General features: G+C 40.1%; 1 protein-coding gene across 11 annotated transcripts in view; it reads left to right on the forward strand.

Moving 5' to 3' along the window:
• BCAS3 (BCAS3 microtubule associated cell migration factor) overlaps positions 1-18294 on the forward strand; it is a 305724-nt gene that overhangs the window by 46791 nt on the left and 240639 nt on the right. For all 11 annotated transcript variants that reach the window (XR_009279308.1, XM_058854693.1, XM_058854695.1 and 8 more), the window contains exons 10-13: positions 366-442; positions 2074-2157; positions 7400-7570; positions 16254-16347. Coding sequence is in view for 10 of the 11 variants with exons in the window: in XM_058854693.1 (XP_058710676.1) it covers positions 366-442; positions 2074-2157; positions 7400-7570; positions 16254-16347 (426 nt within the window). In the remaining variant the exon portion in view is untranslated. The remainder of the gene's footprint in view (positions 1-365; positions 443-2073; positions 2158-7399; positions 7571-16253; positions 16348-18294) is intronic.

Here is an 18294-nt window from a genome sequence, read left to right on the forward strand (position 1 = left end):
CTTGAAGTGAGCAAACTGTTCTCCAACAGAAAGGTGTCAATCAAATAAAATGAATTAAAAGGTGAAGATACAAAACCAGTCAAGATAAACATCAATATTCCCTCACCCCAGAATGTCATTTTTGTATCAAAATGGCTTTAAAAATGCAAACATAAGGAGAAATGAATATTTACACATAATTAAATGTTTGAAATAGCTCATCTAACCACAGCCTTATCTCTAATAACAAAAATGCAAGCATCCACTGAGTGATATTAGCAACTGAAAGGCCTTTGTTTAGACTTTTTGTTTTCTTGGCAATAAATAAAATTCTTTGGAAGAAGTCATTAAGATATTTCTTAATGTTGCCTTTTCAAACTTTGCAGGCTGCTATCCTTGTCCAGGGCCAAACATGAATCCTATTGCTCTTGGAAGCCGTTGGCTTGCTTATGCAGAAAATAAGGTAAGGAAGGGTTTGATATAAAAAAAATACTTCTAGATTTTACATATATAGGGGGGAAAAGGAAAGAAAAGAAAAAGGTATGTTCAAAAGAAAGTCTGTAAGAGGAGTTGCATTAAAATGACAGACCTACATATTTTAAAGTATTAGATCTGTTCTCTGCACATTTGTTTTAAGCTCAATTTAAGGAACTTGGAAGGCAGAGAAGACAGCCATTTTCAGTGAGGTAACTCGATAATCAACCCATTTTGTGCTTGAAAAGTTTAGAGCATTTAATTACAGACACTTCTCAAGGTAGGCAAATTTGGGGAAACTGAGACTGGACAGAGCCTGGGTTTGTCTGAGCCAACACAGCAATGAACTCTGTAGGTCAGAAAATAGCATTAAAACTTTTGAACATCTTTGAAAAAGTTAAGCTCCAGGAGAAAAAAAACCGAAATTTTTTAAAGACTTTTCATCTTTCTAGAGACAAAGAAAATAGATTCCCAAGCAAAGAAATGATCACTGCTTTTACCCAGAGAAGTGGTTGTGCATTTAAAACTTGAAGTGAAGCCTAAATTCGGCTCCCAGTGCCTTTAATTTTAAAGTAGATGTTTTTTCTCCCTTCTACCTGTGACTGGAGAAGCTGTTTCTAGAGCTGAGCCAGAAATTATCAGAGGCAGATTTTAGAAATGTATTTGCTGTTACACCTCCTCCAGCACAGCTGATTTCTTCCAAAATTCAGGCCTGCCTTTCCTTTTCTGCCACATCTTGCTGATGCTGGAGAACTTAACCCTGGTCAGCATGGAATTTAAAAAGTATTGCTGCCAAAATGTCAGCAAAGGAATTGTATCACAAAAGGAATTTAAATGGCTTGTGTGTTCCCAGGTAACTTCACAGTGGGTTTTCCCTAGGTTATGTATTTTTATTTAGATATTTAAATAGAAGTAGGACAGAGAAACCTGTAGAAACAAATGCATCTTACAGTAGTTTTTAATTTTATTCAGCTCAAATAGTTAAATAGGCAAGATGTTCTGTGTGCAAGCAAGAAATATCTGTATTTTTTTCTAATTTTGCATAGAAGGACAGATTCTATTGTTAGTTAGGGTTCAAAGGCAAAACCTACTTTTGTAGGGTGATGGCAGGTACAAGAGTCTTGCTTTGATTTATTGATTTTGAAGGAAGGCAATAAAAAGCAAACCCCATGTACATTCCTTTAATCTATTAAATGCAAAGTTTCAAACAACTCTTTTCCTTTGTCATTTCTTTGCTTGCTCGTCATAAAAAGGAGGGGAAAGCCACACTCAGATTCTTAGAATGGCTGATATTTAATGTTACATATACATGGCTAAAGCTTTTGATTATATTTATTTAAATTTATTTGTGGTATTGCTGCCAGACCAAAAATCCCACCATTTCAAAGTTTATGAATTCTTAGTGAGTACTCATCTGGTAATTGAAAACTGGAGCGGGGGACGCGACAGTCTGGGTGGCACCCAGAAGATTATAAAAAGGGGTTAAGTGTCTCAGCTGGGCTTTTTGCTATTTGTAGGAAAAAACACACCACTGTACATGATAAATAAGAGCTCTGGTAATGGGTTATGGGTTTGTGCAGTTTAATAGTAGTGACTTGGTTGCTGTCTTTCTTCTTGTAGCTGATCCGATGCCATCAGTCCCGTGGTGGAGCCTGTGGAGACAACATTCAGTCTTACACTGCCACAGTCATTAGTGCTGCCAAAGTGAGTCCATCATCTGCCCTGGGAGAGCTGCTCCTGGAACATAATTATGAGGTTTCCCTGCTGAATTGGGCTGTGTGTCATCACCCCCTCCCTTCCCAGAGAGGAGAGAGCACTGAGAGCCCTGCAGGCAGCAGCACCGTGCCTGCCCTCCCCATCCTCCCAATCTCTGACTAACTGTAGCTTCCCACAAAGTATCTCTGCTTCTGAACTGATTCTTACAAATTTTATCACAAATAGCTATTTCTATTAGAGGGAAGTGACAGTGGGATGGATTTGTATAATGGCTGTTCATAGTGGCACAAGTTTATACGATTAGAAATCAACATTGTGAATTATTAGTCTTTTAGCATCATGAAAAGTGACTTTACAAGTGCCTGCTGCTTTTTGGACTCCATCACACCCCCATTATACATTGTGCTCTCTCTGAAGGGTGACAGCACAGTACTGGAGCTAATTAATTACCTTCTTTGAAGGTTAGAGCTTATTAATGACTGTTTACATATAGGTTCCATTGCCTCGTTTTCTTACTTCAGATGATGATATAAAATCCCTCTGTTTTCAGAGAAATGTCTGGGGTTTTGTAGTATCAAAAGAATCCCATGGCTTGGAAAAATCTTAAACAAGACCGAGCACAACTTTTGTTTTACTGTCTCCTTCCCATCTCCTTTCCTTGCTGCAACAACAATTTCTTTTTCTCACACGCACACACAGAGTGAGTTTTGGCACTGTGGGGTGAACTCGGTGCTGATTACAAGCTTCCCTTGTAACCACCAGCCTTTTCATTTCTGATATGTGCAAGAAAACAAACCTAATAATAGGAATGAAATGACAGCGCGGGACAGAAGGCTCGGTGGCACCAAGGAAAACAACAGTTAGGAGAAGCCACAAAGAGAGACACAGGGCAGGCCAGCTCATGTGAAAACAAAACAGAAAAACAAACAGTCCATCACAATCACAGTGTGGCCAGAGAAGGAGAAAAATCACAGCTTTTTACATTGTTGAGGGGAGCTGGAATTGCTCCTCTCCTGAGGTGATTTGCTGGATCTCTGTTACAGTTAAAAAAAAACATGGTTAAAAAAAAGGTGTGTGGGGAAATCTCCCCAAATTCCTTCAATCCCAGCATAATGAACATCTTTTTTATAGCACAGATAAGTTTGAAAAACCGATTGGCTTAGTGTGATCAGCCAGAGTTTGGATCAGATGTGGCAAAATCCTCCAAACAGATCACTGTAGCTGATGGCCTTCCCTGCTGAGAAGTACTAGCCAGGCATCATAATCCAGAAATTCTGCTGTTAAGCTGAATTTATCACACTGAAGTAGTGCTATTGCATCATGTGAGTAGATACAGAAGATAAAATGTGTTTATAATCATAGGAAAGAGAAGATTGTTAGCCTCTGTACAGAGATAAACCCCCAGTGAGAGTTAGGAAAGGGGATAATCCCCAGGGCACGGGCTCTGTGCTGCTCTGTATTTGCACAACACATTGCTCATGCTCCTGCCTGTTGGATGTTACTGTAATACACAAGATTAATACTAATATAGTTTTAAATATTTGCATGATTTGGCTCTTGAGGAGTGTCTCAGCCTTAGTGTATTAATTTGTTATCCATGAGTGCACCACAGTAAATCTGCAATGTTTAATTTATTAGTGATTTCATTGAGTCTTGGCTTGCTGTCCAGCAGGTTTTCATCTCTGATAACTGCAGGGCTGACTTTCTTGCTGGCAAATAGATGCTCCACATATCTATTGCTCTTTTTCCATCTCATTGCTTCACCATCAAATTCACTCCTTCCTTATTGAATTCTTCATTTATGAACCTCTACCACTGTTGTGTCCTATCAGCTGCAGGGGTTTGTATTTCCTTTGCTTTGATCAGCACAGGAGCAGCTTCTTGGGAAGTGGATGTCCTTTCCTTTTCCCTGCACTGCTGCTTTTTGGTTCAGAAGTGGTTCCATTAAAGTTCTTGTTTTGCCAGGTTACCTTGGGTTACAGCCTTTTCTCTGGTTGGCTTCCAATTTTCTAATGAAGTGAAAGAACCTTCTTATGAAAGAGAAGGAAAGCTGAGAGTTTTCAGCAGGGTCACTTTGGAGAATTGCCCTTCAGATCCTCTCTAGAAGGTCTTGGTGGCAGCATAAAATATTTTCTGTGATGGTTTTCCCTTTGCTGACCCATGTCCTGGTGGGGCCAGGGGTTTGTCCTCAGTGGGAGGTGCTGCAAATAAATTTCCTCCTTAATCAAATAACTTGGGAATTATTTAGTAAGGTCCCCTGCTAACCAAAACCACCAAGGTCAAAGTTGTGATCATGTTGGTGGCTTTCTGAGTGTTCATGTTCTAAAAGCTCTGGTAGTTTCTGTCATTTGACCAAGCAGAAAATGTGTCAAGATTCACATTTGGATTAATGATGAGTGAAGGTAAAAATGGATGTGTTTGGAGAAATGAAAGTATCATTCCTTAGAGGTGCTGAAGAATGCACTCAGTGCATGTAGACAGGAAAGTCTCTTCCATAGATAAATATTCTTTTCAGTCCAGTTGAACAGAGTAGCATGGACATGGAATTTCTTTCAGAATAAACCCTATTATTCCTTTGTTCAAACTGAGTGTGAGGCTCAGCCTCACTGTGTTGACACCCAAGGCAGATCTTTTTGATTTCTCTTTCTGCTTTCTGTAGATTTGTCATTTGCAGTCTAACAGATCATATAAAATGTATTTATTATGAGAAAGAGGAACAATATATTGTGCTGTCACTAAAAGGATGCAAGGCCTTTGTTAGAGCAAAGCATCCTAACAGGCACTGAATGGTGCATTTTAATTCTTTTCATCTAATTAAAGTTGTATTTACTTTTCAGTTAAATAAGGTATGTGGGCATACATTTATTTCAATTAAATATATGTATGTATTTATATTCAAATGAATGTGAACAGACATACTTTGAAGTAGATAGGATACACATGAGCTTATGAATAATGTGTGTTTCTGCACACTGTGGATCATTGGTTATAAAAGGAACTGGATTGAGTATTTTAATTTTATTTATCAGAAGACTTCACTGGCGGGTTCCCATCGATGACAAAGGAACTGGGACAGTGCAAACTTGAACCCATTTCATTTAAAATGTATTTGCTCTGTCACATGTCTCGCATCAAATTATAAACCAAGTTCTTCTCACCTCATAACTCCTTTGTTTGATTCCTTCTCCATATCTTTTAATCCTGTACTGGTAAAGTGATTTAGCAAAGGCTGCATCTGTTTTCTCTTGTTACCTGATAACTTCTTAATGAGGACTAGCAGCTTATGTGAGAGCAAGGTCATTAGCCCTAATGGATGGAGGGGACAGCTGATATGGCATGGGAAAGGTTAAAGATTACCCCAGAAGTTTTTGCAAATATACACAACAGCACAGGGCAGTAAGTGCAGTAATGGTTCTGCACTGATATTTCTGAGCTAATGGCCTTGGCCACATCTCTGCACACCTCTCCCTGCTCAGCATCAGCACGGGCACTCTCTTCTAGACAGCTGGGAATTCATGGTTGGCATTTTGTCATCCCATTGCTCTCATTATGAATATTAAAGATATTTTCTAAAAGAGGTCAGTCACAGTTTGTAGCCTTTTCCCTCACACAGGTGTTTCACCGTGTAGCATTTACTGCTTTCTCCTCCCTGCTTTATAAACTGAGAACGAATCATTTTCTAGGATTTTAGCTATTGGCCAAAAAACTGCCTTGTCAGTTTTTGCCAGGAGAGCTGGAATGCATCCCTGTGATGGCACAGGGGCTATTTTAGGTTTATTCCTCAGCTATCAATATCTGCTTTATGTTACCCCTCCCAGCCTCCTGAATCCGCCGCTGTTAAAACCCGTTTTATTCTCCTCTGTCGTAGCCGGGTATAAAAAGAAATAACAAGAAACAAATGGCAGGATATTACTAAAGACTTTAAACCCCCAAAGCCATTGCTGTGCTAAAGGCCTGGCTCGATTTTAAGTGGAAGTATCTCCATTAGCATTAATGGGGTGAGTCCATCAGCAGAGGCATCTCAGAGGTTAATCAGCCTTCCTGGCTGGCCGTGGCCATCGATACCGTGTGGCGCCTGCTGCTGTTGGCCCTTCAGAGGCTTTCCTGACAACACACTAACAGACTTTGTGTAAGTCATTTCCCATGAATTATTAAAACAAACGTTTGGCTGCTAATTGATGAACACTAATGTGTTTTCTAATCACTGCAGTTTGAGATTTTAGCACTAAACAAAGCAGTTGCAATTGATTTGTGGCTGCTTCTTGGTTTCAGCCTGGGATCTGGACATTTTTTTCCTTTTCAATTTAGCAGGCAGCTTAGCTTGTCTTTTTAGTTAAGAATTGGCTTGTTACAGTGTCATTCCATTCTGATCTCTTTTGCTATTTCTTATTTATATTGCATAATAAATCTGCTCAATTCTTTACAGGCAAATAAGGCACAGTCCTTGGTTCAAGGAGAAAATATTTAAAGTTATAGTTGGGCTTGTTTTTCTTTTCAGTCTGCATCTCTCCTACTGTATCTACTCTGCTTCTTTCTCCAAATAAAATAAAGCAAAATAGAAATAATCTTCAGCATCTTTAGCTGCTAAAAGCTGGTGCAGTGAATGTGTTTTCAAACCCATGTGTGGGAAACATGCAGAGCCTGGAAAGTCCCATTCCTTGTGCTGGGATGTGCCTGGGACTTCCAGGACCTTGGGGGTGGCATTTTTAATTTTGCTGGATTTGAGTCTCATACTCAGTTTTAATGCTTAATTACTGAGTAAAAAATAAGTGTGTCAGATGTAGCAAAGGCCAAATTCATGGTCTCTTGCACTGTGCAGAAGACAAAACTGTCAGCCTTAGGGGCTGTTTGAATTTTTGTGTGAGCAGTGCCCTCCTCACACCCATTGTGGCCTCATCTTTGATCCTTCTGACCATCCATGCTATGGGAATGCGTAAAATCAAAGTTAAAAAAACCCAACTTAAAATACAAAAACCATTAAATTATTTGAATATTAAAGTACTTCTTTTTTCAATAATGCTTTGGCATAATTGACTTCCAAAATAAAGGTGAATTCTTCCATTTGCTAGGATGCCAAATTTTTTCAAGCTGTTTTATTCCAGCCTTTTGCAGCTGATACATCATTCCTGAACAAATCCATTTCTAGAAAACAATCCGAGCTGAACCCACAGCACAGCCCTAAACACTGTTTAAGGGTTTGTTTTGGGTTTTTTTTCCCCCTTTTTTGCAGACAATAAAGACTGGGCTGACGATGGTGGGGAAGGTGGTGACACAGCTCACGGGGACGCTGCCGTCGGGAGCCACCGAGGAGGAAATCCTGGCTCACAGCAACCTCCGCCGCAGTCCCCTGGTGCCTGGGATTGTCACCATCATCGACACCGAGACCGTGGCAGAGGGACAGGTAACGGTGTGCACACAGCCACAGCCTGCACTGCCACCACATTCCCAGGAAAATCATTTCTGTGCTGTTGGGAGTGAAAAATAAACCAGATTTTCACCGGGACAGGAGTTTTACAGACTCACAGAGCTGGGATAAAATCCTGTTTGGGACTGAAATACAGCCAAAATATATATTGTCCTTGCAGCATATTTATGTGACACTTTGACAAGATCAAGTGTGAAGTGTCACATTTTGTCTCCCCGACACTTGTTCCTAATTGACATTGATTGATGCTGATCAGTCCAAGTGGAGATGGCTGATGATGGTTATTAATACAGAACGTGGCTGGAATATGGGGTTCTTCAGGAATAGGGGGAATTGGTGAATTCCAGGCTAAAATAAATGATGAGAGAAGTTGGGTATGAAGTGTAAAAGTTATAATTTTATGTAAATCCCAAATGCAGTTGAGCACAATGCTGTGTTGTGAGGCATTTGTGCTGTTTTATAAGAACAGAGTAAATTTAGTGTATATAATAATACACAGGCAGAATCATTTGTTACAAACTCCACACCATTATCAGACAGCTTTTAAATTGCTGGATTTTCCTGTCTTTATGACAGAGAAGATATCCATGTCTTTTTTTGTTTTGTTTCTACCACTCATTTAATTTTAAAGTGTCTGGTCCTGGATTCAGTGTTTATGCAGAACTCCCACACACTTCATTATTCTGTAACTAGTCCGTGAGATTTTTTTTCCTCATAGTCCCATTTATTGAATTTAAAGCAAAAAAAACCTTCAATTTTTTCATGTTTTCCCTATCTTTTTCATTCTCATTGCAGGTAAGTTAGTGAGGTATTAAGGACACATCAGAAGTCAAATATTTTGCCCATTATTTTATGTTTTTTTCTTGACAGGAAAATAAAATCTTTTACTTGAAAAAAAACAAAGCAAAACAAAAACTTCATTATAGTTGTTCCCTGACAATTAATTTTGGAAGTAATTAACCAAGCAATGTTGCATTGAAAGGGAATTGTTTATGAAACAGTATAGACATTTTCTTCCAAAACTGAAATAAGAGAAAGAAGATAACGTAAAAAAAAAAATTAAAATCTTAGAGCCAGGTCCCAAAATAATTCTGTTGGGATTTGTTTTTGTTTCCAGGAAAAAAAAATCTTTTGGCTCTTCATATACAACAAGGAAAGGAAAAAAAAAAATAAAAGGCAAATTTGACTTCATAAATTTCTGATGAAGCTGTTTAATGTGGTCATTATTTCTGCTGGTCGCTGTCTGTGCTTTGATTCTTCTGCATAGGCCTGGGGGGAAAAAAATGATAGATCTCAGGTTTTTAAGGCTTGTTTTATATGATTTAGAGGTTTTATGAACTTGTCCTCTGACCCTAACAATAGTAGGGAGCTATCAAAGCCTAAAGGGCACTACAGGAGAGGAGCTGTAAAAATGATAATGTTTGTCTTGTCCAAACCCTGCTGCTCTAACATAAATAAGCCATCAGCTCTAGGAAAATAAGTTTTGTCTTCAACCTCCAGGAAGCTGGATATCCTAATGGTGTGTATTGCATTCATATTTTTGTCATCCGAAGTTTTTAAATGCTGTTAAATTATATAATTTATTTCCAGTGCTGCGATTTGCTTTCAGAATTATATTTATTTCCAGGAAAAAAGAAAATAACCTTTCTTTATCATTCTTATGATTTTCATGGTGCAGAAGATTTTTGATTTTTTATTTTTTTTTCTTACTGAAATATTCCTCTGGCAAAAAGAAATCTGATTAAAAAGAAATAAATGCACTTTGTATATGGTCATTCCACACTGCCAGTACAGAACCTTCTCCTGTGAGGGACTCCCAGTCCCTCTGAGTCTCTTCCTGTGCCCCCAGCTCTGTTTCCAGTGGAAATGTGAATTTTTTGCAGATGTGAGCTGGTAGATCCTGGTTTTGGCAGAGATCCCGAGGAGCCTGGCAGGGATGTGATGCTGTGGCTGGCAGGAGAATTCCTGCAAGGAATGCCAGTGTGGATGGCACTGGTTTGTCCTGGCTGGTTAACCCTGGCTGGGTTCAGGCAGGATTCAGGGAAGTGTTTCAGCACCTCTGACCTTTCAGGGAGGTGAGAATCTCACTGAGCTCGTTGGGGCTGCCCTGGACCTCAGCAGGCTCCAGCGTGGAGCTGATCCCAAATGTGTGAGCTCCTCATGCCAGGAATTTGTGATGTTGCTTTACTCTCCTGTGGAAAATCAGTTTGTGGTCACCTGAGCTCCATCATCGCTTTGGCTGAGATGGAGGCGTGGTGGGGCAGGTGGGTGATGCCAAGTCCAGTCTCTCTGCTGTTTTAGGGTCACCAGTGTTTTCCTAAAGTTACTGGTTTATAGAATCACAGATTCACAGAATCAGTGAGTTTGGGAAAGGCCTGCAAGGTCATCCAGTCCAGCCTTAGATTGAATCCTGCCATTCCCATGACACCAAATTGCCACATCTGCTCGTTTTTTTGAATCCTCCCAGGGATGGTGACTCCACTTTCCCGTGGGGGAGCTCCTCCTCATGCTGAGCCACTCTCAGTGAAAGGATTTTCCCTTGTTTTATCACCCCACTTTTCAGATTCCTGACAATAAGTTCTGGCTGGAATCAACAAACCCTTCCTGCAGGGATGAGATTCCTGGTTTGGGATGTTCATGGCTGTGTCCATCAGGCTCTTCCTCCACTCACTGAGAAACCCTGAATTAAAAATTCCAACCAAGTATTTTCTGGGCTAAATGAACACTTGGAAAGCCTTGAATCCTATTCAGCAGGGATTGCTGTGTGCTCACATGGGTTTCAGCCTTGTCACAGCTGAGGGGAATTTCAGAAGCAGGGAGGAATTATTTTCTTATCATCAGTGCCCTCCTAATATAAAATAAATACCTCACCTCCTTCAGGTCAATAAAGATTTCTATCAAACCTGCACAGCCTGACCAAGAATTTGGGTGTTGCAGTGAAAGATACATTTTCCAAGTAATAAAATATGCCTGTAAGATAAGATACAGTAAAAAAAACCCAAAAGAATTAATCTGTTTTAAAAAGAGAAAGAAAATGGAAGACAACAATAAATCTAAGACAGGCAAATGCATCATTTTGGAGGATAATTAAGCTTTTTTTTTGGAGTAGGGAAGCATTTTTTTAAAAATAAATGTGTCTAAAATTTTTCAAATTAATGATCCAAGTACCTTTTCAGTTATTTCAAGCACAGCACACAGGTTCTAAAGGTGGACTGAGCTGCTCTGTGCCTGTGTACAAATACAACAATTTCTGTGCCAGGAGGATGATGAGGGGACATGTTCTGGACATAAACCAGGAGGGCTGACTGATTTTTTATCATTCCAAAGGCATTAAATATGAGGGATGTGAGAGGGAGCTCGATGTGTCTCATTCACTGCTGCCATGGCAGAGGGTGAAATGCAAACTCACTACTGAAAAATCCACAATTAAAGACCAAAGAACTCTCCTAATGTAATCTTGCAGGATTAAATCTGCAGGGAACGTATTTTTAATAAATCTTATTAATGTAGATATTGTAGTAAACTCTCATCCCCAGCAGTTGTTTATGTGATAGTTCCTACTTTCAAAATTGGTGCTACTTTAAGAAAATTTGAATGATGAGGTAATTAAATAAATGCAGAGGAATGCAGAATTATTGACATTGGCTGTCAGGAGATATTTGTGAAAGGAATAAAAATAATTATCGAGATGCCCAAGTAACTTTGTGGTAAACCAAAATATGTTAACAAGGTTGTGTGCTTGTTTAAACTTCCTTCTAATGAAGTGTTAGCAAACTTTTCAGTTAGATGGAAGGACTATTTATTTGAATCCCTTAATTAGTTGAAATGGATAAACCTAAAGCTGTACAGATGTCGTCTTTTTCAGTAATTGGAATTAAATGTGTAAGACTTTATTGGCTTGGGTTTGAAAGAAAAATTATTTTCTTTCGACCTTTGTTTCTGTATTCTTAATTAATTCATCCACTGGGCCACCCACGTGCAGGCTGCAATAATGACCTTGCTCAAAAGTCACCAGTTTTGGGGCAGAATGTAAATCTGTTCAACATCCAACAGTTGGTTGACAGAGAAAGATGTGGCCAGTTAAAAATCCAAAATTCAATTCTGGGTACATTTGCTGGGGCTGTGATTGATGAAATCTCACCGTGCAGCTCATCCACAACTCGGGAATATTGGAGGGAATATTTTCAAAACAGCTCAGCAAACTAAGATAACATGTTGATCTATTTATGTTTTAAAATGTGATCAGGGCTTTTTTTTTTTTTTCTGTTCCCTATTAACTTTTTATTGCATTAAAGAAGAATTTTCGGGAAAAAAAGCAGCCGCCTGCTGCACTTTCCAAAGTTCATTTTCATTTGGTGAGGAGTTGATAGCAATTGAACCAAATCAAGATGCTTATCAGGAGCAGGAATTGTTGTGAAATTTTGGTCTGATGCAAAAAGAAGCTCAAAGACTGAAGCATATTCAATAATAAAACTTTAACTACAGACATAATTCCACTGGTCATTAACACCAGGGCTTTTATTTTAGGAGCAGCTTTGGCAAAGGCTGATCTGATGTTCTGATGCTCAGATATTTGGCCTCAATTTTCCTCACTTTTTATATCTCCGTGTATTACAGAAGAATTCTTTTTATATATAAATATAAAAAGAGCAACAGGATTCCCTCAGAGCATAATACTGTCTGCCTCACTTTTATTAAAGGAGATCTGGTTTTTGTCAAGAAGACATTTTTGTCTCAGATAAATGGTTCAGGCTGAGCACAAGGCTGGTTTGAGTTTATGCTGGATTCTATTAAAAGGAGTGCAGTAGTTAATGCCACAGATCTATCACTTTTAGCCCCTTTCCACTGAAGTTTGACCTTGGCTGTAACTTGGGGGAGGCTCTTTGTGAATCAAACTCCAGCTCTTTAAAGCATTGGGGATCTCAAGTGTACAGCAAATATTTGTTATACAATATTCATATTTATAATTATTGCCAAACCTATTTGTTTTTATGATGATGGGATTACTCTTTTCTTAATTGTATTAAGACTAGGACCTGCTTGATTAGATTTGGGTCCATTTTCATTTGTGTTACTTTCATGTTTTATTTAAAAACATGTCTCCACTGGGATAAGTGGTGTAATTTGCCTTTAAAGATTAAAATAATTAAAGTCATAATTACAAGTGGCTTCTGTTCAGCAGTACTGAAAATACCACGGAGGAAGGAGAATATGGCATAGGAGAAAAAAGCTCTGGCTGCAGTTCTCTCCTGCCCTCCAAGCAAACTCTGGTGGCTGGTAGGAAATGCAACGATGCCCTCGGTGCTTTGTCTCTTTTTTAGGGTGAGATAAAGGCAATTTGGTGAATCTTTGATGAACTTCAGAGTTCTGCTGTACCAGAGCTGCTTTGGGAGCTGGTTTGGCTGAGCACATCCAGCCAAGGGCTCTTTGGCTGGGAAGTTTTGGGGAAAATGCTGTTGCAGCTCTTGATGAAATGTTTTTGGGCATCAGGAGCAGCTGAGGGCTCGTTCAGCAGGACTTTGGCAGAGAAGTCTCAGTGTTGGTCTCTTGTTGGGAGCTCTGCAGGGAGGATCCTGCTGGGCTTCAGTGGCTCTGTGATCACCAGAGCAAGGCTGAGATTTCTGAACTTTTCTCAATGAGAGACTTTGGGAGGTTTTTTAGCAGAGTGGTTAGAGGCCACTACCTTGGAGAAGGAAGCCTGTTTGGGAGGAAAAAAATTGTAGCCTCGGGATTCCTGTGGGCTCTGCACGCTCTGGGAAGGAGAATGAGCTGCTTCCCTCGAGCTCTCTGACAGCCCTTGCATGTGTTATTAGGGAAATTGTCCCTCTGGTTTGATTTCCAGGAAAAATTCCCAGCTCTGCTGTTTTCAGGGGCACGAAACCCTGAGCTGGCTGGAGGAGCTGGTGGTACGGGTTTGATGTTCCTAAAGCAGCAGGAGTTGCATCAGCGTCATTTTGATTTCCTGAAGCTCTGTAAGAAAGGGAAGATCACGCTGGGATTTAAAGCTTTGCAAGCTCTGAGCTGGGATGGGAACCAGGCTCTGGTTTGGTGGCACCTTTGGGAGGGACATTTGGTTGATGATGGAGTTGAGTCCAATTCCTTGGATTGTTTTTTCCTCCTTTCTTCATAGGGTTGGAATTGTAAAAAGTGATATTTGTTATCCCCAAGTGCAGTGCAGAAAAGCAGGGGGAAGACTTGACAAATCCTGAAGATGTCAACAAAGATTGGTGATTTCAAAAGTATTTTCCTCTGTTCCTAAAGGATTTATTCTCTTCATGATAATTTTAGAAAGAGGAAGAGTATTTTTTCATCTTTCCATGCACAAGCAAGTGTTGTTTCCATGTGTGTTCCCAAAGGCAGCTCTGTCCATTCTGACACAGGGGCTGACACACATCAGGTGCTGAGAAAGGAGCCCTGAGTGTCACATTCCCCACTGCCCAACATTTCCAAATTATGAGTGATGAAGGTGCTTTTGTGGTTGGATTTTTTGGCTTTCATTTTCCTTTTCTTGGTTAGTACAGGAGATGAATATACTTGAATTTGAATCTGCAAAGGCTGGTTTGCTGCATCAGAAAATCAGCTTTTGTAGAGAAGGGGGAAGATCTTTAAAAACTGCTTTTGGAGTGGTTTTTTTTCAAGAAGATATTTTTAAGCAGTAAATGACAAAAGGATTGAAAGCACGGGATCACTGAACATCACATACAAATAGACATTTAGCCTTTTTTGAGTTCTCAAGTTTTCTGTTTCTAAGTCTAAGTTGTTTTGCAGTTTTTAATGTTGTGACTTTTTGCTTTGTATCATATTTCCAGACAAAAACTATTTAAGATCAGGTTGCCATCCAGTGTTCTGCCTGTTGGACAGGGGTTCATGTTGCAGGGGTGATAACAGCAGTGCATTTATCATTTTTATTTTTTCTCAAATAAAGCCATGTTGAATTAATCCTGGAGAAGAGGCTGCATATGAAATATCCTATATAACTGTTCCTAGCAATGATTTAGATCCTGTGATACCCACACATTTCTGATTGAATATTTTTATTTAACAGGCTAGACCTGCAAAAAAAATTCTTTGTAAAGCTGATTTGTGGTGTTAGTTTGTCATTATCATTTCTCTTTAATTAAGCCAAAATGTTGATGCTGAGGCCAGCTCCGTGGGAGTGGGGGCTGTGATAAATGCTGGCTGGGAGTGCCTGAGTTTGTCTGGGTGAGGCAGAGCCGAGCTCCTTTGAAAAGCCTTCGGAAGATCTCCAGAGCCTCTGGTTTCGTGGTTCTGGAAGGAGCAGGAAATGCTGACGAGGGAGAGCAAAGCCATAATTGTGCTGTGACAGTGCCAGAGCTCTGGGCTCTGCCAGCCAGGCGGGCCCAGCCCCTCCAGCCCCACTCCGGGACTGCTCCGAGCACCGCGAGAGGATTCCTCCTTTTCTGAAGCTGAAAAATATCTTCAGATTATTTTGCTATCTGTTTGGGATAGGAACTGTTAAAAACCTTGCAGATTATTTTGGAAGAGACAGACAAATTATTCAGGGTGGTTTTGCACTGTCTAAGGTGGTTTTTGCCCACCACAAAATCCCCTTTTTCAAGTCCTTTTCTGACAGATCTTTCTTTTTGTTTTAATTCAGCTTTAAGGATGATGTAATCAAGGAATAAAACATTCCTACAGCTCTTGCATGGTTTTGTCCACACATCTTCTGGTTCTTTTCTATAAATCTAGGAATATCTTTGCTTTTCATGCAATTAAACTTAGATATTTTGTCCCTTTCTACGTCCTCACCCTCAGCTTTAGTTTGATTGGGCCAGGATCTTTATCAGCTTCAAATTTGCTTTTGTTTAAAACCCCAAAAGCTCATCCTTTGTCCTTTTCCCCAGAAGCTGCTGTACAACACAGATCTCAGTCCAGGTATTTCCTTTCCCACTGAATTTCCCTGTGCTGTGAAAACTCTCTTCTATATTTTAATTCCTTTTTTGTTCACAAGAAGGTATTTTATATGGGCCTGATTTTTTGATAACAACCTTTGTAATAATGTTACCTCATTTTGAGTGAGGCAGTTTCAAGTTGGAGAAATTTCGTATTAACTGTGAATTCCACAGTGCAGCTGCTTCCATCCACACTCCCCGCATCCTTTGGAAATCCAGATCTCTCAATTCCAGCACCACTGACAGCAGGATGGAAGCTGTTCCCACCTGAGGGACTCATGGAAAGCAAACCCACTTTCTCTGGGGTTCAGTCTGGTCTTCCACTTGTTTGCCTTATGTACTTGGGATCAAAATACTGATTTATGTAAGAGTTAAATATTCCCTTTTCTTTCTAGGATGTGATTTTGTTACTGAAACCTCAAATGGAGCTTCCTGCACAGCATGGTGTAATGAGCTCTTGTGCAGGCAGCAATAATTCATGGATGAAAACAGGAATATTTTTCTCTTTTCCCTAATTTGAATAGGATAAATAATAGGGAATCCAGGCATAAAGTGGATAATCCTTTCTGGTTATTAGAGCAGGTCTGATGTCTCTGTAGCTGAGAGAATTCCCAAGGATTATTGCTGTTCAGCTGATGTGCAGTTACACTGTGAACATGAACACCTTACAAACCAATCCCAGTGAATTGGGAATTTCCCTCTGGAGTGTTTTCCCTGCTAATCCTGGGTTGTGTTCTGTCCCCCAGGTCCTGGTGAGCGAGGACTCGGACAGTGATGGCATCGTGGCCCATTTCCCTGCCCATGAGAAGCCCATTTGCTGCATGGCCTTTAACCCCAGTGGTAAGAGATGTTTCTGGTTATTGGGATTGGTGTAAATGAGGAGGTTAATCCCATGGGAATGTGTCCCATGGCTCTGGAGGGATTGCTGGTCCCACTGGGCCACTGCAGGTGACCTGCTCCAAGGAGTGTTGGATGTGTAATTTGTCTTTCCTGGAAATTTCAAACTTCAACAGCACTTTTACTGTGGTAGGAGGGAGGAGATTGAGTCTTCCACTGCTGAGGAATCCCTGTCTGTTGGGATCCTGCCAGCCAGCTGCACATGTTGTGATCCTCAGGTATCCAGAGGATCCATGGATTAAATTGTAGTGCTCCATAACTACAGAAATAAAATCATTTCACTGGTTTTTAAAGTTACTTATTATTTGTTTGCTAATGAAGAGTTTGTGATCTTCCCCTCTCTCATGAGTAAAATCAACTAAAATCTGAAAATACTTGTAAGAAACCCCTCAAAAGTACCTGTTTCTCTCCTTCCTCTTTAGAAATGAACAGTCACTGTGGGCAGTGGGGACAACTACAAACCCTGTATATTAATTGACCTTATTAATCTGATAATTAGCATTTCATTATTTGTAGATCAGTAATGTTCTGGCTGATTGCAGCAGCACTCAGGGAAGTGGTCAGGGAATCAACAGCTTCCATTGCCTAAATCAACAATTTCTAAAATGCAGCAAATGCCATGAAGATCTGGAGGGTGAAGTGACATTTCAGAGAATAAAACTAAATGTCTGTCATTTATGTTTTCACTTTTGCTGACCAGTTGGTGTCATTCTGACACCCCATCTGTTGTGTCAGAACTCTTTAACAGTGCAGTGCAGTTCACTGGGAGTTTGTGACAGAAAAGCTGTATTCTCATCTGCCTGGATTTTCTTGGAAGGGAATTTTTTGTGGAGCTCTGTGCAGTGAACTGAGAATCCTCAGCTCCAGAACAGTCATTTTGCTTTGTGCTCTGGAAGAAGGATGATGCCTAGAGTGGAGCAATGCTAATGAAATGAAATAAATAAATACAGTGAAGTAAATACAGCTGCTTGAATTAGAATGGTGTATAGATATGAATTAAATGCCTCCTTAAGAGAGTTTCTAGGATTGTGTAAATTTAAAGGGCAGAATGTTTATGCAAAACTGAACTAACTTGTTCTCTTTCAAAAGGAAGGATATTTTTGCAAATTGCTGGATAGTTCTATTGTGATCAAATTCTTCAGTTTGCTCAGGTACTGGGATGACAATAATTTAGAGAGTTAATGGTGTTTAATGGCAAAACACTTCTTTAAGTGGTGTTATTTTTGGCTGCTTGCAGATGCTGTGGGAGCTTTGCAGGAGGGATGGGGACAAACCAGCAGAGAACTCTTCCCTCAGCTGCCTCCAGTGAGAGCAGCACTTAGCCCAGGATTCTGTGTTCTTTATTTAACATCAAGGCAGGATTTTGTTTGAAGCCAGGACTGTAACATCATCCCAGCCCATTCTCCAGTGGTCTATTGGCAATCAGGCTGAGCTCATTACAGAGAACAAAACAAGAGGTGGTGTTTGATTCTGTCCTTGGCTGCTTGCTCTGAAACCTCACTTTTACTCCTAATTTCAGACAGTGTCTGCATGGCTGCACCAGAGCACAGCGACTGCAGAGCTGTGCTGGGGAGACAAACAGGGAGCACTTCCCTCTGATTCACTGAAAATTTCACTTTCTGGGGCTGATAAACCCCTTAATTCCATCGTGTCTCAGTGCAGGAGCTGCACAGGTGCTCAGGTCTGAGTTTTGGGAAGATCCCTTTATAGACTTTTATTGTGTTAAGAATGAGCAGAATCCTCCCTTCATTTGGACAGATCAGAGGTATAAAGGCCTTTATGAACTGTGATAATCAAAACCAACTTGTGTTTAAATGATCCACATCTCTCCACACTACAGGAATTGTTATTTGTGCTTTTGGGAGTAATTTTAAAGCCTATTGGGCTGCA

Source organism: Poecile atricapillus, chromosome 21 (assembly GCF_030490865.1).
Source record: "Poecile atricapillus isolate bPoeAtr1 chromosome 21, bPoeAtr1.hap1, whole genome shotgun sequence".
Taxonomy (NCBI): Eukaryota; Metazoa; Chordata; class Aves; order Passeriformes; family Paridae; genus Poecile; species Poecile atricapillus.